The following is a 19,279-nucleotide window of genomic DNA, read 5'->3' on the forward strand; positions in this document are numbered from 1 at the left end:
TTAGCTGTGGATTTGTCTTATATGGCCTTTATTATGTTAAGATAGGTTCTCTCTAGGCCCACTTTCTGGAGAGTTTTTATTATAAATTGGTGTTGAATTTTGTAAAAAGCTTTTTCTGCATCTATTGAGATGATCATATGGTTTTTATTCGAAAATAATTTCTTGTTGTAACAGAAAAATGGACAGTTCAATAGAAAACAGTTCACTAAGCACTTAATCTAAACTTATAGCCAGAAAACAAAATTTCAAAGTTCTGTCTCACCAGTTATCAACGAAACGTAATTTAAAATAATGATTTCATTTTTCATCCACAGTTTAAATAAATTTTTTAAAAATGTTGATGTAACCAGCCTGGTGCAGGCTGGATCGAGTGTAGAGCTCCAGGAATGAGTGTGTTTTGCCTTGTGGCTCAACCTTCAGGAGTCTGTACGCTGATCCAGCGATTCTAATCTGTGCCAAGGGATTTAGCTGAGCAGCGTTCAAAGGCTTCTGTATTATTACGTACAAGAGTGAGAATTTGGGAACAACCTAAATGTTATCCATCGAGAAACAAATAAATGATGTTTTATTCATCCCAACAGTGAACTATTTGGCACATATTTAAAACATTTTAAAGAATCGTTATGGACATTGATGACAAGGTTCACCAGCTAGCAGTAGGGTTAGAGGGAAGGGGGAGAGTGTGTGATCTGAGTGTCATTGTATGAACATGGGCAGAAGTGTCCACAGGGGACGGCGGGCAAATACAGCTGCACCCACGTTATCCTGGGCTTGCAGGACCACAGGCGATTTTTACTTCTGTACATTTTCCCATATTTCCCAGATTATCTTTAGTGAATGCGTGTTTCACTTGTATACAGGAGAGAAAAAGTTATCTAAAGAGGAAAAAGAAGAAAACTGCCCTCCTTTACAGCATCTTATTAAGCGTTTTAACAATGCAAGATGGGAAAATCCCAGGACATATGGCACGTGCTTCCCCTCTGACTCTGGATGGTCCATCTGCTAAGAAACTGCTGACTGTTTTCTCAAGAGATCAAAGAAAGCAAGCAGGCCCTGGCCGCCGCCTTTATTAAAGTCTCAGCTCACTCACAGCTGTCGCTTTGCCTTCTCCTCTGACTATCCCGCCGGTTGGTGCTTTCTCCTGAAGCTGCTTACGCCTGGTCCGTGGTTGAAGTCATCCTTTCATAAATAATTTGTGACGTGGTTTGAGTTTTCCAAGAACAACCTAGAGGGTGCTCTAGTCAACTAGGCCAGTAGTCAGAGCTCAGGCTGCCTGGTGACAGACTGTCGCACAGCTTTGACTGCCCTGGTCGCTGGGGTTGGGTTCTGCTCAAAGGACAGACCCGATACTACCTCGATTTAGAGAAGGCCGTACACCCTGATGGAATATTACAGTTGTCAGACATCAGAGACTAGGTTGCAACATCAAAAAATGTTATGAAAGACAGAAAACACATCAATACCTGTTTATGGTTACAACAATGTAAAAATGTCTACTCCTGCTGAAAGGAAATGGGGAGGCGTGGGAAAATGAAAATGATTAATCTGATGGCAGGTGATAGGTTTGTTCGTTTTTTTTTAATTCTGCAGTGAGCATTTATTGAGCTCTCACCACATGCCAGACACTGTGCTGGGCCCATGTATTTATTTATTTTTAGAAGGTAGTTGTACAATATGTGAAATCCTAGAGAAATATAAGGTAGGGGTGGTGGAATTCCTCTTCGAAGGTGTTACTCTGGGCAGTGCTGACTGTATCTAGAGGAGACCCCTCCATTCTTTCCCAGACGGGACCCACGTGACACTCACTCTGCTGGGCTGTTACCTGTCTGTTTAGAACCAGGTGTGGTTTCTCCCCTTGCAATGCATGTTTCTCTCTCACACGTGCCCTCAGCAGATACTGGGTCCTGCTGTGTGCTGGGTTCCTCCAGGTGTGGGCAGTACACAGGGGCCAAGACAATAAGGCTGTGTCCTCATGGGGCTTCCAGGCTGTTGGGAAGGACAGGCACTAACTACGTAAACGGGTTCATCGGCAGTGTGATTTGCAGTAAAGTAGGGCTCCCGAGATGGAGAGGAAGTGGGAAGACCCGCTGAGAAAGCAGGGAAGGGAAGGGACAACCATGGAAGTGTAGGGGAGGGGAGGGACGAGACTGTGCAAAGGCACTGAGGCAGGACCAAGTCTGGTATGTTTGTGAGACGAATGGGTTCGGAGCAGTGTGCGATGGCCGGGAAATGTCGGGCCGTGTGGGACCATTCTAAGTGCGAGGGCAAGCCTGCGGAGCAAGCAGATTTACCACTTCTCCGTAGAGAAGAGGAGGAGAGGCAGGGCCCACTGGAGGCCCTGAGGAAAGGTGAGGGTCACTGGCCTGGGAGGGTGGGCACAGGCATGGGCCAGGGTCCGTTCTGAAGGCGGAGCACACCAGCCGTGCTGATGACGGCTGTGAGGAAACGCCGGGAGCCAAGGGTGGTTCCGGGCATGGGCTGAGTCACCAGGCGCAGGTGAGGATGTTTTCTGAGGGGGAGAAGGAACAGGTTTTCCTGTTTCTTGGTAAAAAGGTGACCTAGATGTGAGCTGCGTGTGCTGGGTCAGGGTGGCAGCTGCTGCCAAAGGGCAGGAAGAGGCTTTCCTGGGACAGGGGGCCGACCTCGGCCTGAGCGCCGGACAGCTGAGTCTAGTCCACAGCTGCTGCAAGGTAGCAGCGTGGTCCCAGGCACGTCGTTCAGCTTCCCAGAATCGCAGTTTTCTGTACCTCTGCCCGGCCCGCCTTGTAGAGCTTTGTAAACCACATACAGTTGAATCCAGACACACAATGGTGCCACCACTGTCCCCTGCCCTCCTGTACAGTGAGCTTTCCCATCTAGAATCACGGCCCGGAGCGCGTGTGAGAGACGGGTCATCATCAGAGGATCACCCCGATAGCTGTACCGCAAAGCCCGCAAAGCCCGTGGCCTCACTGGGCCCGCGCCAGCCCCCGCTGCACACCCACCACGAGCCTCGCCGGGCACTGCTGCTCAAAACCAGTGCCCTACAAGATCCCCTCCGAGAGCAGGACGAGGCATATTCCGATGAATCCCTGGGATCCAGGAATTAAATTTGCATTTTATTCTCGGAGGATTCCTGCCAGCTGAGGTTTGTTTTCATCGCCACGGCCCTCCAGGGCTAGCAATGCCGAGCTTTGTTTCCGGAGACCTGTCCGTCAGCCTCTCCTGGACTGAACCAACCATAGAAATGAGAAGCTGCAACAGGAAGCCAACTTCTCCCCTCCCAGCACTGCTCGTCGGCAGACTTCTTTCCTTTCTCCCTCTCAAATGGCATCTTGAAGAGGCCCAGGACCCATCACCTAAGGAGACACCTCGTACACTGGAGAGGTAGAATGGAATTTGAAAGGACAACTGAGGGAGCTGATCTACACCACCAGACGTTTCTCTCGCTAGCAGGAGTCTACCTCTATCATGTCTGTGAAAGGACTCTGTTCCGAGAGCGTTCCTTTGACTCCTGGTCCTTGATTCCAACTTCCAGTCATTCAGATTGCCAGTTCACCAGCCATTCAGGGGAAAATGTGTCTTTCCTTATAGCAATTAACTTAAGTGGGGCCAGAGATTAATTTTCTTTTATAATTTTTCTTCTTGAAGAAACCCAGAATCCATCACCCAGAACCCTGTGGGATTCAGGGAGGCTCATGACCCTGAGAAGATGCTCACCCAGCAGACGTGCGTGTACGGAGGCATAGCCAGCAAGGAGGCAGGTGGACCCACCCCAAAGGTAGCTGAAAGCACAGGGGAAGTGGTCCTGTTGTTTGGGGATAAAACCAATCAATAGTTTCTTCATGTCTGCCAGTTCAGGGAAAGAATCTTTTTTCCTCATATATATAATTGCTTTTGCACAAAGGATTCATTATTCCTGCACCAGGTAAGGGAGCTGAGATCTCCCGCTCCGTTTCCTACACACTTCTCCCTCTCTGTTCCCCAGACCAGAGTACGAGCCAATTTGGGCCATAGATTCAGTGGCCGTCTTCACACCGTCCTGTCTGACCCTTCCATCCTGCCAGATTGTAACCGCGCAGGTCAACAGGCCTCTTGGCGACATCCTGCAAGTCGCTGTTGTGATGGGGCCGCTTTAATCTCAGGTAGCTGACCTCAATGTGTGAGCAACGTGTAAAGAAAGACATTTCCAGGAGCCCATCAGACTGCTCAACAGATAATAGGGAAACTTAATTTGAGGACCAGGTTTAGACTCTCTGGACTGGGGAGCTCATTTTAGACTCGCCCTGCAGTAAAAAAGTGTCCGAGGTTCCCGTCGCAGGGGCTGGACAGGAGGCCACACCGTCACTTGGACTGGCCTCAACAAGCTGCCCCCAAGACAAGCAAGGTCATGTCCGAAGGCTTCCCGGAAGAGGCTCGTAGCGGGGTCTGTTACTATGCAAGTCTAGTTGCCTTGGCGGTATTTTCCTGGGTTTTGGGTGAGAACATCTTACCATAGCCAGAAGAAGGGCACTGTGATTTATAAGGGGTATTACTTAGGTGCAAGAGCCTTAGAATACAGCCTCCACAGTGTGACTAAGTAGACAGGCCCCTTTCTGCTCCCTTAGGATTCGCATGTAAAATGGTGAAATGACCCCGGGGCTGACTTGACAGGGCCCGGCAGCAGCCCGAGGAGGGCAGGTGGGTGAGGAGGTGCTCGGGCCACCATGGGCGCTCAGGATGTGTCTGTACAAGCCCCGCGGGTGTGCTCTTGCTGGTGAGAATGGTCTTGGCTTCCGTGAACCTTTTATCCTGTTGAAAACTGATCTTAACTCCAGCTCTTAAAATAGCAACTAGCCATCAATGGGCTTCCGCTTTCCTTTTCTAACCATCAAAAATTGTAGCTAAGCTGGGCACTGTGCGGTCGTGTTCAGAATTTACTTTAAAAATAAGATTTTTGAAAACCTTAGAGGGAAGTAAGACATACCTGCAGAAGCTAACAGACTTCAAAAATGTCAAGCTTGAGGGTTAGAAGGTTTACTTACTAACCAACGTTAGACAGAGGAATGCTAAATTATTTGTATAATGTACCCCCCCAAAATCTACTGTGATAGATGCCAACGTGAAAATGTGTGTGCACCAATATACTGAATCTGTGCCGTGTGAACATGTGGGACATGACGTGTGTGTGTGGGTATTTTGCATGCCTACCTTGTGTGCTGGTCCAGATGTTCAGAACGTGCCATAAAGACCACATTGGTGGTACCGTCCTCAGGCCCCGCAGCTTGCTGCCGACCATCCCAGGCGTCGAGGTAATTCCAACACTTTATTCCACACTCCCCACTTTTTTGCCACCAGAAGCAAGGGTCCTTATAAACTCAGGTTAATCAGTACTATATTTCCCGTTCCCCATACCCATGTTAGACCCTCTATCAGAGAATTTGTATTTCATCTGTTTTGCAAAATAAATTTAACAACAGTAGTAAGTTATTATGATACTCTTTGGACCCACTAACATCCTGTTAGCTAAGTCTTATACACATCAGTCCAGTCTGCATTTATCTTTCATGTCCTCAGAATAAATGGTTTTAAGCTTTAACAGCCACAGAGGCACCTGTCATGTGCTGTCAGCTAGAACTGATGAAAGAGAAAAATGCAGCATCTGAAGAGCGACTTGCAAGATGACGTAAACATTTTATTTTCCTTTCGGAAAGCCCTCACCAGATCTGCCCCTTCACCTCTGATCTCTGAGCAGCCTGATGATCTATGGGGTTCCGTTGTTCGGCTTTTAGATAGGGAGTAGAGGGGGATCACTGCTTCCCAGGTGGGGTGAGGGCGGTTAGCAGGATATTCATGGGCAGCGTGGCTTGTCTGTTTGCATCGTTCCCGCAGACATGCTGCAGTGCTTTGGGGAGTCGTTTACCCTGAGCAGTTACAAGGTAGCCGTTTGTCAGTGGACCTAGGGTCAGCGTCTAGTTAGTTGTCTGTGGCCGTGTTGTTACAAACTGTGACCTTGTGACTCAGCGCTGACTGTGTTGTGCTTGTTTGTGCAGCCGTGTCTCTGTTCCGCAGCGTCAGGGCCGAGTCTGGGAAGATGCACGGTGAGTGGAGTGAGACATTTTCCCTCTGGAGTCTGGCAGGGGCTCCAGCTAGGACTGCTGGAGTTTGGGCCGGAGAACACGTGGCCTCTCCGTGTGGCCCGAGTATCCTCGCCAGTGGCCTCAGATCTGTAAACTCTTTCTATGGTGGCTGATGGCTCCAAGGGTGGGTATCCCAGCGAGCATTTGGAAGCTGTACTCTTTGGTGACCCAGCTCCAGAAGTCGCATAGCATCACTTCTGCTACCAGGTGTCCGTGAGTGCAGCCATGAAGGCCCATCTACTCTTGAGGAGAGGGTGAGGCCTGCAGCTCTCAAAGGGAGGATTGTCGAGGTCACATTGAAGAAGGGTATGTAGGATGGGACTCATCATCACTGCCACATTTGACAGACAGATCATGCGACAATCCCAGTGGAGATTTCTGTAGGAAATGAATGAGTTGGGTTCTCTGCTTAAATCCATCTGAAGATGTGTTTATGGGACTACAACTAACCTTGCAGTTTCTCACATAGGCGCTAAGATCAGTGTGTGCCTGGCCTGGTGCCTGAAGGTAGATCTGAGTGCTAAGTTAACAATGGATAAGCAATACGAGTATTTTCCAGATACTTAAAAATTAAGGTTTAACCAGAGAAGCTGTTGCCACTCTGAACAGTTACATCATGACCCTTAGAGCAGGCTAGTTTTTTTCCTGACTAATAGTGATGTTATAGGGATCACAGTGTGTGGGAAAAGTAGATTCCTTCATATAAAAATTGCTTAAGATTTGACTCCATACTCTGTTAAAGTAAGACGTTTTTAAAGTAATTGAGTTATTTGAAGGAATTTCTGTCTTTCTTTTTCTTGACCTATTTAGCCAAGACAAATAAAGTCAGATAAAAGACGGATTCCTTCCACGAGATGCACGTACACGTTTCTTCATGTAGTGAAAGAGCTGGTCAGTGTGTGTAGCGCTCACGGACCCTCAGTTAGCAGGAGGGGCTGCTGAAATGCCAAGTACTTGGTTACACTTTTCACTTCTTGTCTCCATTCTGTTCTTTGCTCTGGAACAGTTTCTCCTTTTCATTCCCACAAAAGTTAAGGTAAAGACCTTGCGTTTCCCCCAGAGCTGGGGCCCACGTAGCCACCCCTGGCATTTGTCCTGAGCCTTTTCGGTGAGCTCAGATCCCCAAATGATCAGGAAATCTCATAGAGCCCCAGGTGCTCTAAGAACGGTGCTGAGGATTTGCCCTGCTTTGTGAGGAATCACGCGGCATGAGCATTTGTACAGTAGCCCAGCAAGCCAGGCCCTGGGCCAGTGGTGGCATGCTGTGGCTCCCAGCCCTGTCTGTGCCTCCAGGGATGGTGATGTCTGGATCCAGGGGAAGCCGAGGTACCATTTATTGAACACTTCCTATGTGCTGTGTTGTGAATCACAGCTATGTCATTTTATTTGGTCTTCACAGTAATTCTTGGAGGTAGCTATTATTTACTATCCTAATTTTACAGCTGACGAAATTGAAATTCTGGGAAAATGAGTAACTTTTAGAAGGTCACACTGTGTGTAAGTGATGGAGCCAGCCTCTGCAACTGCTTTCAGGGGGTTCAGAGTTTAGGTTAGAAGGAGTTCCTCCTTTCTTGAAAAAATAAACCTAAATGGGAAACTCAGAAGTCATAAAGGAAAATAGTGATCAGTTTATCCACATAAAAATTTAAAGCTTCTGCTCAACAAAACATATGCAAAATTTGGATTAAGGCCATAAAACAGACTATGGGAGTGGGGAGGAAGAATCACCAGGCTGTGACAAAAGACCAGTTTTCTTAATGTGACAAAGAGTTCTTACCAGTCAGTGAGACTGAGAAATACAGACTGTAAATGTAGGAAAGGGTGCTCAGCCTCGCTCATGATTAGAGAAATACAGATTAATAACTGAGAATTATACTTTATCACCTGTTGAATTGACAAAGATTTTAAAGTTGGTCATACTCCATGCTGTCAAATGTATGGGATGATAGGAGCTTTTGCCTGTGTTATTTGAGGAAATGCATATCAGTACAGTTCTTCTGGAACACGGTTCCATGATATATATCAAAACTGAAAATTCACACACACTCTTTGATCCAGATTTTATTTACCCCACAAATATACTAATATAGGTATTCAAAGATGTGTGTGCCTGTTTATTGCAGTGTTTCATATAATGTCAAAAACTGTTCTTCAGTAGAAGACTGATAAATTATACAGTGTTCATTCTGTGGGATACTAGTCATCACTATGAAGGATTACATCCATCAATAAGAAAAGATGACCAAGAGCAGAAGCAAGAAGAGCTACAGTCCTGCAGCCTGTGGAACAAAAACCACATTCACAGAAAGATAGACAAGGTGAAAAGGCAAAGGGCTATGTACCAGATGAAGGAACAAGCTAAAACCCCAGAAAAACAAGTAAATGAAGTGGAGATAGGCAACCTTCCAGAAAAAGAATTCAGAATAATGATAGTGAAGACGATCCAGGACCTCGGGAAAAGAATGGAGGCAAAGATCGAGAAGATGCAAGAAATGTTTAACAAAGACCTAGAAGAATTAAAGAACAAACAAACATAGATGAACAATGCAATAACTGAAATGAAAACTACACTAGAAGGAACCAATAGCAGAACAACTAAGGCAGAAGAATGGATAAGTGACCTGGAAGACAGAATGGTGGAATTCACTGCTGCGGAACAGAATAAAGAAAAAAGAATGAAAAGAAATGAAGACAGCCTAAGAGACCTCTGGGACAACATTAAACGCAACAACATTCGCTTTATAGGGGTCCCAGAAGGAGAAGAGAGAAAGAAAGGGCCCGAGAAAATATTTGAAGAGGTTATAGTCGAACACTTCCCTAACATGGGAAAGGAAATAGCCACCCAAGTCCAGGAAGCGCAGAGAGTCCCATACAGGATAAACCCAAGGAGAAACACACCAAGACACATAGTAATCAAACTGGCAAAAATTAAAGACAAAGAAAAATTATTGAAAGCAGCAAGGGAAAAATGACAAATAACATACAACGGAACTCCCATAAGGTTAACAGCTGATTTCTCAGCAGAAACTCTACAAGCCAGAAGGGAGTGGCATGATATACTTAAAGTGATGAAAGGGAAGAACGTACAACCAAGATTACTCTACCCGGCAAGGATCTCATTCAGATTTGATGGAGAAATCAAAAGCTTTACAGACAAGCAAAAGTTAAGAGAATTCAGCACACCAAACCAGCTCTACAACAAATGCTAAAGGAACTTCTCTAAGTGGGAAACACAAGAGAAGAAAAGGACCTACAAAAACAAACCCAAAACAATTAAGAAAATGGCCATAGGAACATACATATCGATAATTACCTTAAATGTGAATGCATTAAATGCTCCAACCAAAAGACACAGGCTTGCTGAATGGATACAGAAACAAGACCAATCTATATGCTGTCTACAAGAGACCCACTTCAGACATAGGGACACATACAGACTGAAAGTGAGGGGATGGAAAAAGATATTCCATCCAAATGGAAATCGAAAGAAAGTGGGAGTAGCAATACTCATATCAGATAAAATAGACTTTAAAATAAAGAATGTTACAAGAGACAAGGAAGGACACTACATAGTGATCAAGGGATCAATCCAAGAAGAAGATATAACAATTATAAATATATATGCACCCAACACAGGAGCACCTCAATACATAAGGCAACTGCTAACAGCTCTAAGAGAGGAAATCGACAGTAACACAATAATAGTGGGGAACTTTAACACCTCACTTACACCAATAGACAGATCATCCAAAATGAAAATAAATAAGGAAACAGAAGCTTTAAATGACACAATAGATCAGACAGATTTAATTGATATTCATAGGACATTCCATCCAAAAACAGCAGATTACACTTTCTTCTCAAGTGCGCATGGAACATTCTCCAGGATACATCACATCTTGGGTCACAAATCAAGCCACAGTAAACTGAAGAAAACTGAAATCATATCAAGCATCTTTTCTGACCACAACGCTATGACATTAGCAATGAATTACAGGGGAAAGAAACGTAAAAAACACAAATACATGGAGGCTAAACAATATGTTACTAAATAACCAAGAGATCATGAAGAAATCAAAGAGGAAATCAAAAACTACCTAGAGACAACTAACAATGAAAACACGATGGTCCAAAACCTACAGGATGCAGCAAAAGCAGTTCTAAGAAGAAAGTTTATAGCTATACAAGCCTACCTCAAGAAACAAGAAAAATCTCAAACAAACAACCTAACCTTACACCTGAAGGAACTAGAGAAAGAAGAACAAACAAAACCCAGAGTTAGCAGAAGGACAGAAATCATAAAGATCAGAGCAGAAATAAATGACATAGAAACAAAGAAAACAATAGCAAAGATCAATAAAACTAAAAGTTGCTTCTTTGAGAAGGTAAATAAAATTGATAAACCATTAGCCAGACTCATCAAGAAAAAGAGAGGACTCAAATCAATAAAATTAGAAATGAAAAAGGAGAAGTTACAACAGACACCACAGAAATACAAAGCATCCTAAGAGACTACTACAAGCAACTCTATGCCAATAAAATGGACAACCTGGAAGAAATGGACAAATTCTTAGAAAGGTATAACCTTCCAAGACTGAACCAGGAAGAAATAGAAAATATGAACAGACCAATCACAAGTAATGAAATTGAAACTGTGATTAAAAATCTTCCAACAAACAAAAGTCCAGGACCAGATGGCTTCACAGGTGAATTCTATCAAACATTTAGAGAAGAGCTAACACCCATCCTTCTCAAACTCTTCCAAAAAATTGCAGAGGAAGGAACACTCCCAAACTCAATCTGTGAGGCCACCATCACCCTGATACCAAAAACAAAGATAGTACAAAAAAAGAAAATTACAGACCAATATCACTGATGAATATAGATCCAAAAATCCTCAAGAAAATACTAGCAAACAGAATCCAACAACACAGTAAAAGGATCATACACCATGATCAAGTGGGATTTATCCCAGGGATGCAAGGATTCTTCACTAGACGTAAATCAATCAATGTGATAAACCATATTAACAAATTGAAGAATAAAAACCATATAATCATCTCAATAGATGCAGAAAAAGCTTTTGACAAAATTCAACACCCATTTATGAAAAAAACTCTCCAGAAAGTGGGCACAGAGGGAACCTACCTCAACATAATAAAGGCCATATACGACAGACCCACAGCAAGCATCATTCTCAATGGTGAAAAACTGAAAGCATTTCCTCTAAGATCAGGAACAAGACAAGGATGTCCACTCTCACCACTATTATTCAACATAGTTTTGGAAGTCCTAGCCACGGCAATCAGAGAAGAAAAAGAAATAAAAGGAATACAAACTGGAAAAGAAGAAGTAAAGCTGTCACTGTTTGCAGATGACATGATACTATACATAGAGAATCCTAAAGATGCCACCAGAAGACTACTAGAGCTAATCAATGCATTTGGTAAAGTTGCAGGATACAAAATTAATGCACAGAAATCTCTTGCATTCCTATACACTAATGATGAGAAATCGGAAAGAGAAATTAAGGAAACACTCCCATTTACCATTGCAACCAAAGAATAAAAGAACTAGGAGTAAACCTACCTAGGGAGACAAAAGACCTGTATGCAGAAAACTATAAGACACTGATGAAAGAAATTAAAGATGATACCAACAGATGGAGTGATATACCATGTTCTGGATTGGAAGAATCAATATTGTGAAAATGGCTATATCTACCCAAAGCAATCTACAGATTCAGTGCAATCCGTGTCAAATTACCAATGGCATTTTTTTCAGAACTAGAACAAAAAAATCTTAGAATTTGTATGGAGACACAAAAGACCCCAAATAGCCAAAGCAGTCTTGAGGGAAAAAAACGGAGCTGGAGGAATCAGACTCCCTGACTTCAGACTATACTACAAAGGTACAGTCATCAAGACAATATGGTACTGGCACAAAAACAGAAACATAGATCAATGGAAGAAGATAGAAAGCCCAGAGGTAAACCCACACACCTATGGTCAACTAATCTATGACAAAGGAGGCAAGGATATACAATGGAGAAAAGACAGCCTCTTAAATAAGTGGTGCTGGGAAAACTGGACAGCTACATGTAAAAGAATGAAATTAGAACACTCCCTAACACCATACACAAAAATAAACTCAAAATGGATTCGAGACCTAAATGTAATACCGGACACTATAAAACTCTTAGAGGAAAACATAGGAAGAACACTCTTTGAACTAAATCACAGCAAGATCTTTTTCAATCCACCTCCTAGAGAAATGGAAGTGAAAACAAAAATAAATAAATGGGACCTAATGAAGCTTCAAAGCTTTTGCACAGCAAAGGAAACCATAAACAAGACAAAAAGCCCTCAGAATGGGAGAAAATATTTGCAAACGAATCAACGGACAAAGGATTAATCTCCAAAATATATAAACAGCTCATGAAGCTCAATATTAAAAAAACAAACAATCCAATGCAAAAATGGGCATAAGATCTAAATAGACATTTCTCCAAAGAAGACAAACAGATGCCCAAGAAGCACATGAAAAGCTGCTCAACATCGCTAGTTATTAGAGAAATGCAAATCAAAATTACAATGAGGTATCACCTCACACCCGTTAGAATGGGCATCATCAGAAAATCTACCAACAACAAATGCTGGAGAGGGTGTGGAGGAAAGGGAACCCTCTTGCACTGTTGGTGGGAATGTAAATTGATACATTCACTATGGAGAACAGTATGGAGGTTCCTTAAAAAACTAAAAATAGAACTACCATATGATCCATCAATCCCACTACTGGGCATATACCCAGAGAAAACCATAATTCAAAAAGACACATGCACCCCAATGCTCACTGCAGCACTATTTACAATAGCCAGGTCATGGAAGCAACCTAAATGCCCATCGACAGATGTATGGATAAAGAAGGTGTGGTACATATATACAGTGGAATATTACTCAGCCATAAAAGGGAACGAAATTGGGTCATTGTAGAGACGTGGATAGATCTAGGGACTGTCATACAGAGTGAAGTAAGTCAGAAAGAGAAAAAACAAATATCGTATATTAACGCATATATGTGGAACCTGGAAAAATAGTACAGATGAACCGGTTTGCAGGGCAGAAATGGAGACACAGATGTAGAGAACAATCGTATGGACACCAAGGGGGGAAAGCGGCGCAGGGGTGGTGGTGGTGGTGGTGGGATGAATTGGGAGATAGGGATTGACATGTATACAGTGATGTGTATAAAATGGATGACTAATAAGAACCTGCTGTATAAAAAAATAAGGGCTTCCCTGGTGGCGCAGTGGTTGAGAGTCCGCTTGCCGATGCAGGGGACACGGGTTCGTGCCCAGGTCCGGGAAGATCCCACATGCCGCAGAGCAGCTGGGCCCGTGAGCCATGGCTGCTGAGCCTGCGTGTCCGGAGCCTGTGCTCCGCAACAGGAGGGGCCACAACATTGAGGGGCCCGCGTACAGCAAATAAATAAATAAATAAATAAATAAATAAATAAATAAATAAAATTCAAAAATTAAGGAAAAAAGATGACCAAGTTGTACAACATTCTATAGATTATTATCCCATTTTCTGTTTTTATAAACATGTAGACTTCTTTTTCCCTAGAAAATATCTAAAAAGATACAAAGGAAATTGTGAACCATTGTTATCTCTGCAACAGGGGACTGGAATTGGGGATATCTTCTGTTCTTCAGTTCATACCCCCTGCTGTATAATTTAAATTTTTTACTATGAGCATATATTATTTTTATAATAAAACAATAATTTTAAAACCCCGTGTGGAAGACATGCATTTATTGGGGCTCCATTTGCCAGAAGCAGCCTATATAAGCGGATCATCCTTGTTGACAGAACTTACCCGACCATCGAGAACAGGTATCAACGACTTAATAAACAGAAAAGGTAATAAAAATTTTAGTAAAACCGACTAGAATCTGTTGGCAGATACGTTTCTGCCTAGATGAGTTTTTCAGCCCAGTAGAAATAGGAAAAAATATTTTTGGGGGCAAAACACTTTCTGAGTTGTCATCCACTGTCACGTATTTTAATATCTTCTTTCCTATCTACCAAAGTGACACATTCATTGTCAAAATTTGGAAAATACCAATAAGCTCAAAGAAAAAAATTTAATCTCACATAAGCTTTATTTTTAATGGGCTATAAATTTAGACCCAGATAACAATGACAAGATTATGTCTAAACAAGGAGCTTAACTGAGGACTGATTAGAATGAATTTTGAGATTTTTTTTGGAACTGTTTTATATGAGAGGTGAAGGAAGCCAACTGATGAGTGGAGAATTGGAGGGTGTTTAAGAGTCTGAGAGAAGAACTAAAAGCATACTTTGAAAAGTACTCCAATTTCCAGGCAAGATAGGTTCACATCCCCCGCGGGAGGGGGTCCTAAAGCAGCACTGCAGAAACTTTGGAGATGAAAAGACATCTAAGTCCGTCCTGCAAATGAGAAATTTGAGTCCGTTTATTCATTAATTTAATTTAAAAATATTTATCAAATACTCAATGAGGTATTCTTTCTACTTCCTGATAACGTCTGAGGCAAGAAGAATATTTTCCTAGGACATTGCTCATTATTCACTTGAGTAATAAATAGGTCTGACTTTCAATAAACAAAGACAAAATCATGAGATAAAAGGGAAGTTGATGATTGGCCTTTGAAGTGGTTTCAGGTCATTGTTTTCACACTGTGTTCGCACAGGACCTGTTTTACACTCATTTGTAGCCTTCAAGTATCTAATTTTGGGTGGACTTTGGCTGAGTGACATTGGAGACCTCTGAACTGTCTTTGGCTGGGTGTGAAGTGAGAGGTCGGAGAAGAATCTCAAGCTACATCTCAGCTTAAAAGCAACACTTATTTTTTTTAATTAAAAAAGCATCCGAAAAGGGAACACTCTTGCACTGCTGGTGGGAATGTGAATTGGTACAGCCACTATGGAGAACAGTATGGAGGTTCCTTAAAAAACTACAAATAGAACTACCATATGACCCAACAATCCCACTACTGGGTATATACCCTGAGAAAACCATAATTCAAGAAGATTCATGTACCAAAATGTTCATTGCAGCTCTATTCACAATAGCCAGGAGATGGAAACAACCGAAGTGTCCATCAACGGATGAATGGATAAAGAAGATGTGGCACATATATACAATGGAATATTACTCAGCCATAAAAAGAAATGAAATTGAGCTATTTGTAATGAGGTGGATGGACCTAGAGTCTGTCATACAGAGTGAAGTAAGTCAGAAAGAGAAAGACAAATACCATATGCTAACACATATATATGGAATTTAAGGGGAAAAAATGTCATGAAGAACCTAGGGGTAAGACAGGAATAAAGACACAGACCTACTAGAGAATGGACTTGAGGATATGGGGAGGGGGAAGGGTAAGCTGTGACAAAGCGAGAGGGTGGCATGGACATATATACACTACCAAGCGTAAAATAGATAGCTAGTGGGAAGCAGCCGCATAGCACAGGGAGATCAGCTCGGTGCTTTGTGACCACCTGGAGGGGTGGGATAGGGAGGGCAGGAGGGAGGGAGACTCAAGAGGGAAGAGATATGGGAACATATGTATATGTATAACTGATTCACTTTGTTATAAAGCAGAAACTAGCACACCATTGTAAAGCAATTATACTCCAATAAAGATGTAAAGAAAAAACCATACATTTGGAAACATCTCTAAATAGTTAATGGGTCTAAGAGGAAATCATAATGGAAATTAGAAATACTTAGACGTGACAATACCAGGCACAGGAAAAAAAAAAAAAAAAAGCATCCGAGGGACTTACCTGGTAACGCAGTGGTTAAGAATCCGCCTGCCAATGCAAGGGACACGGGTTCGAACCTGGGTCCGGGAGGATTCCACATGCCGCGGAGCAACTAAGCTTGTGCGTCACAACTACCGAGCCTGCGCTGTAGAGCCCGCGAGCCACAACTACTGAAGCCCACACGCCTAGAGCCCGTGCTCCGCAACAAGAGAAGCCACCACAGTGAGAAGCCCGCACACTGCAACGAAGAGCAGCCCCCGCTCGCCGCAACTAGAGAAAGCCCGCATGCAGCAACAAAGACACAACGCTGCCAAAAATAAATTAATTAATTAAAAAAATTAAAATGCATCCGATATCGTTTGAATCTTATTAACAATAGATTTGTGTCATGCTCTTTAGTTAAAACTCTGGATGTAGAAAATTGGCTTTGGGAGGAGTCTGGATGGAGCAGAGAGCAGAGGGGAAGCCAGGTAATAATGTCTGGGCCTCTCCCACCGTGATGTGCGGGGGTCAGAGAGGGAAGACAGCACCCGGCCAAGAGCGCTTCTTTCAGAAGCATCTTATTTACAAGGAGCGCTTCCAGGGCTGAGGAAACCCTTCTGAGACGTGGGCCTTGTGAAGTGTCCCCCGAGGTCCCATGGTCATGGGAGTCACTAGGACCAGGGTCCTTAAGCCACAGCCACAGCCTCACTGGAATTTGGGCAGTTCATCAGTGGGCTCGCCCGGCCACTACGAGCCTCTGATCACCTCTGCTGGGCTCCTGGGACTGGTCCACAGGGAGGGGAGGCTCTCGGTCGGTGCATCAGTTGAGATTACATTGGCCAGGCTAAGTTTGCGGTAACAGACAACCTGAAAATCTCCACTTAACTCAACAGAAGTTTTTCTCATTCCATCCACCTGTCTGCCTGTCCACATCATGGACACACCATCAGTGCAAGAGGGCAGGCACGACAGTCCTGTGCCCACCACCCGCCCCTCCCCACCCCAGTGCCTGGCAGGAGAGGAGAAGAGAGGGGGCAACACAGTCTTTTCCGTAAGAAGTCGGAGGCACTGGCATTCCTACCCACACTGTGCTTTTCAGTTACTCAGACCTGGGGGAAGGACCAGATACTGAAGTAGACTCTTTTTCTTTTTTTTTCTTTTTCTTTCTTTTCCTTTTCTTAGCATGGGATATTACCAACAGCACTTTGTTTATTTATTTACTTGTACCCATACAAGTACCCATTCTTTGTCAAGTTCTTTTCCCATTTAGGTTATTACAGAATATTGAGCCGCGTTCCCTGTGCTATACGGTAGGTCCTTGTTGGTTATCTATTTTATGTATAGTAGTTAAAGTAGACTCATTTCCTGTGGGCTTTGCATGCCTAGTAGAGCCTTTTACAAGCTCGCCCCCGAGCAGCAGTCCCTGTGTGTGGCATTGAGTGAGACGGGGTTACTTGTCTTGAGGATCCATTCAGACTTGTGTGACTCCATCTCAGTTGCTTCCTTACTGGTCCCCTACCTCCTTCCCGCCCCTTTAAATCTGCTTATGTTGAGGGGCGTTTGGTTCATCATGGCAAAGCTCAGCCTTGATGACATCACCCCCGCACAGACATTTGCAGTGGTTTCCCATTGTCTCTGGTTTTGCTACGTAAACTAGTCCGCTGGCCCAGCAGCATCACCTGGATCTTGTTAAAACGCATTCCTCAGGCCCCACCCCAGACCTACTGAACCAGAAACCACATCTTCCCAAGATTCCGGGAGATTCGTGTGCACGGTGAAGTTTGAAAGGCAGCCAACCATGGCGCTGGTTCTCACATTGGGCAGCACATTCGAATTATCCAGAGAGCTTTAAAAAATTTGCTAATACTCAGTTCCCACGTGTGGAGGGAGGTCTTGCGTCAAGACGCGTAAAGCTCCCAGGTGACCTTATTGTGCAGCAGAGTTTGAGAACCACTGGTGTGCAGGGACCCAGGTGACATTGACAGCCACCTTTAGTGCCCCACAAACCTTCCCAGGGCCGTTTCCACTCAGCTGTGTCAGACTGACCTCTGATCCCCAAATGCACTCTACGCTTTTAGAGAAAGTGCAGCTTGTGTCTGTTCCCAGAAACCACCCGGCATTCTGTACACACCTGGAGAGGGTGCAGGGCACCACGTCTGAATTGCGCTTTGAAGATGCCGTGACTGCAAGTCATGGTGATACAAACACATCCATTTACTAAATTGTACATTTAAACTATTTTCCCGATTAATGGAATTTAAAACTTGATGCCCCCAGGCAACAGTAAAAGGATGCTTTCCTATGTTGCCCTGGTTCCTTCTTTGTTCTGTTTTTTATTGAACGTCCTATCTGTAGTAGGTGATGAAAAGAATGTGCTTGGTTTCATTTAGGTACCTTTTGGGGTTATAAATGGAGGGGGCTTTTAAAAATATATGTTGCGGAGGCGGTGGTAATCTGCCATGATTCTCACTGCTCACTGCACTTGTGGTTGGTGACATGTGTTTGAGGGGGACACCTGGCTTTGGAGACAGAATCAAATAAAGATCCTCGACCCTTTGATGCCTTTGCTAAGGAAGTGAGGTGTCAGACACACAGGGGCCTGCAGGGCCCTCTAACGCCCCGCCTTTGTGCCAGGCAGATTGTTTTCCTTCCCAGATGGCCTCAGAAGAGGATGAACACTTTCCTTCATGCCTTTGCCTAAGCAAGGTATTCATTTTCAACAAGACTTTTATGGGTCCAGCAGGCAGCAGGTGCTTTTTCCCGTGAACATTAAATAAGATTCAAGGCCTGAAAAGCCTGCGGCGAAGGCTGGGAGGCCCCGTGGGATTTGGTGGCCGAGGCAGACAAATGGGCTGCCTGCCTGTGGCGCGTCTGCAGGGCGGGGGTGGGGGGGGGGGGGGGGGGGGTGGGGGTGGGGGGCGCCGGAGGCCTGGGGTTCTCTCATTCATCGGGATGACCTGCCCAGGCCCGCAACGGGACCTGACCGTGAACGTTGAAGCACGCGTGCACCTCGCGCGGGGCTCCGGAGTCCAGACACTGCGCATGCGCACAGCAGCATCTCGGGGCGGGTGCAGAACAGAGGCGTCTGATGTTCTTTTAGAATCCAGAATGACAGGTTCTCTGTCCCAGGCGTGTTTTTTTTAAATTTTATTGAAGTAGAGTTGATTTACAATGTTGTGTTAATTTCTGCTGTACAGCAAAGCAATTCAGTTATACATATACATACATTCTTTTTCATATTCTCCATTATGGTTTATCGCAGGATATTGACTGTAGCTCCCTGTGCTTTACAGTAGGACCTTGTTGTTTATCCATTCTCTGTGTAATAGTTTGCATCTGCTAATCCCAAACTCCCAGTACTTCCCTCCCTCCCCCTCCCCCTTGGCA

General features: G+C 44.1%; 1 protein-coding gene across 7 annotated transcripts in view; it reads left to right on the top strand.

Annotated features, from left to right (window-relative positions):
* FARS2 (phenylalanyl-tRNA synthetase 2, mitochondrial) overlaps window positions 1-19,279 on the top strand; it is a 395,257-nt gene that overhangs the window by 310,819 nt on the left and 65,159 nt on the right. Inside the window, exon 9 of one of the 7 annotated variants that reach the window (XM_089918247.1) lies at window positions 861-18,739. The exons of the other annotated variants lie outside the window; for them this stretch is intronic. Coding sequence (XP_089774373.1) covers window positions 861-879 — 19 coding nt within the window. The 3' untranslated portion in view covers window positions 880-18,739. Of the gene's footprint in view, window positions 1-860; window positions 18,740-19,279 lie in introns of those variants that run through there. 7 annotated transcript variants of the gene reach the window in all.

This window comes from Delphinapterus leucas, chromosome 10 (assembly GCF_059928025.1).
Source record: "Delphinapterus leucas isolate spDelLeu-1000000601 "Yukka" chromosome 10, BTC_Dleu_Yukka2, whole genome shotgun sequence".
NCBI lineage: Eukaryota > Metazoa > Chordata > Mammalia > Artiodactyla > Monodontidae > Delphinapterus > Delphinapterus leucas.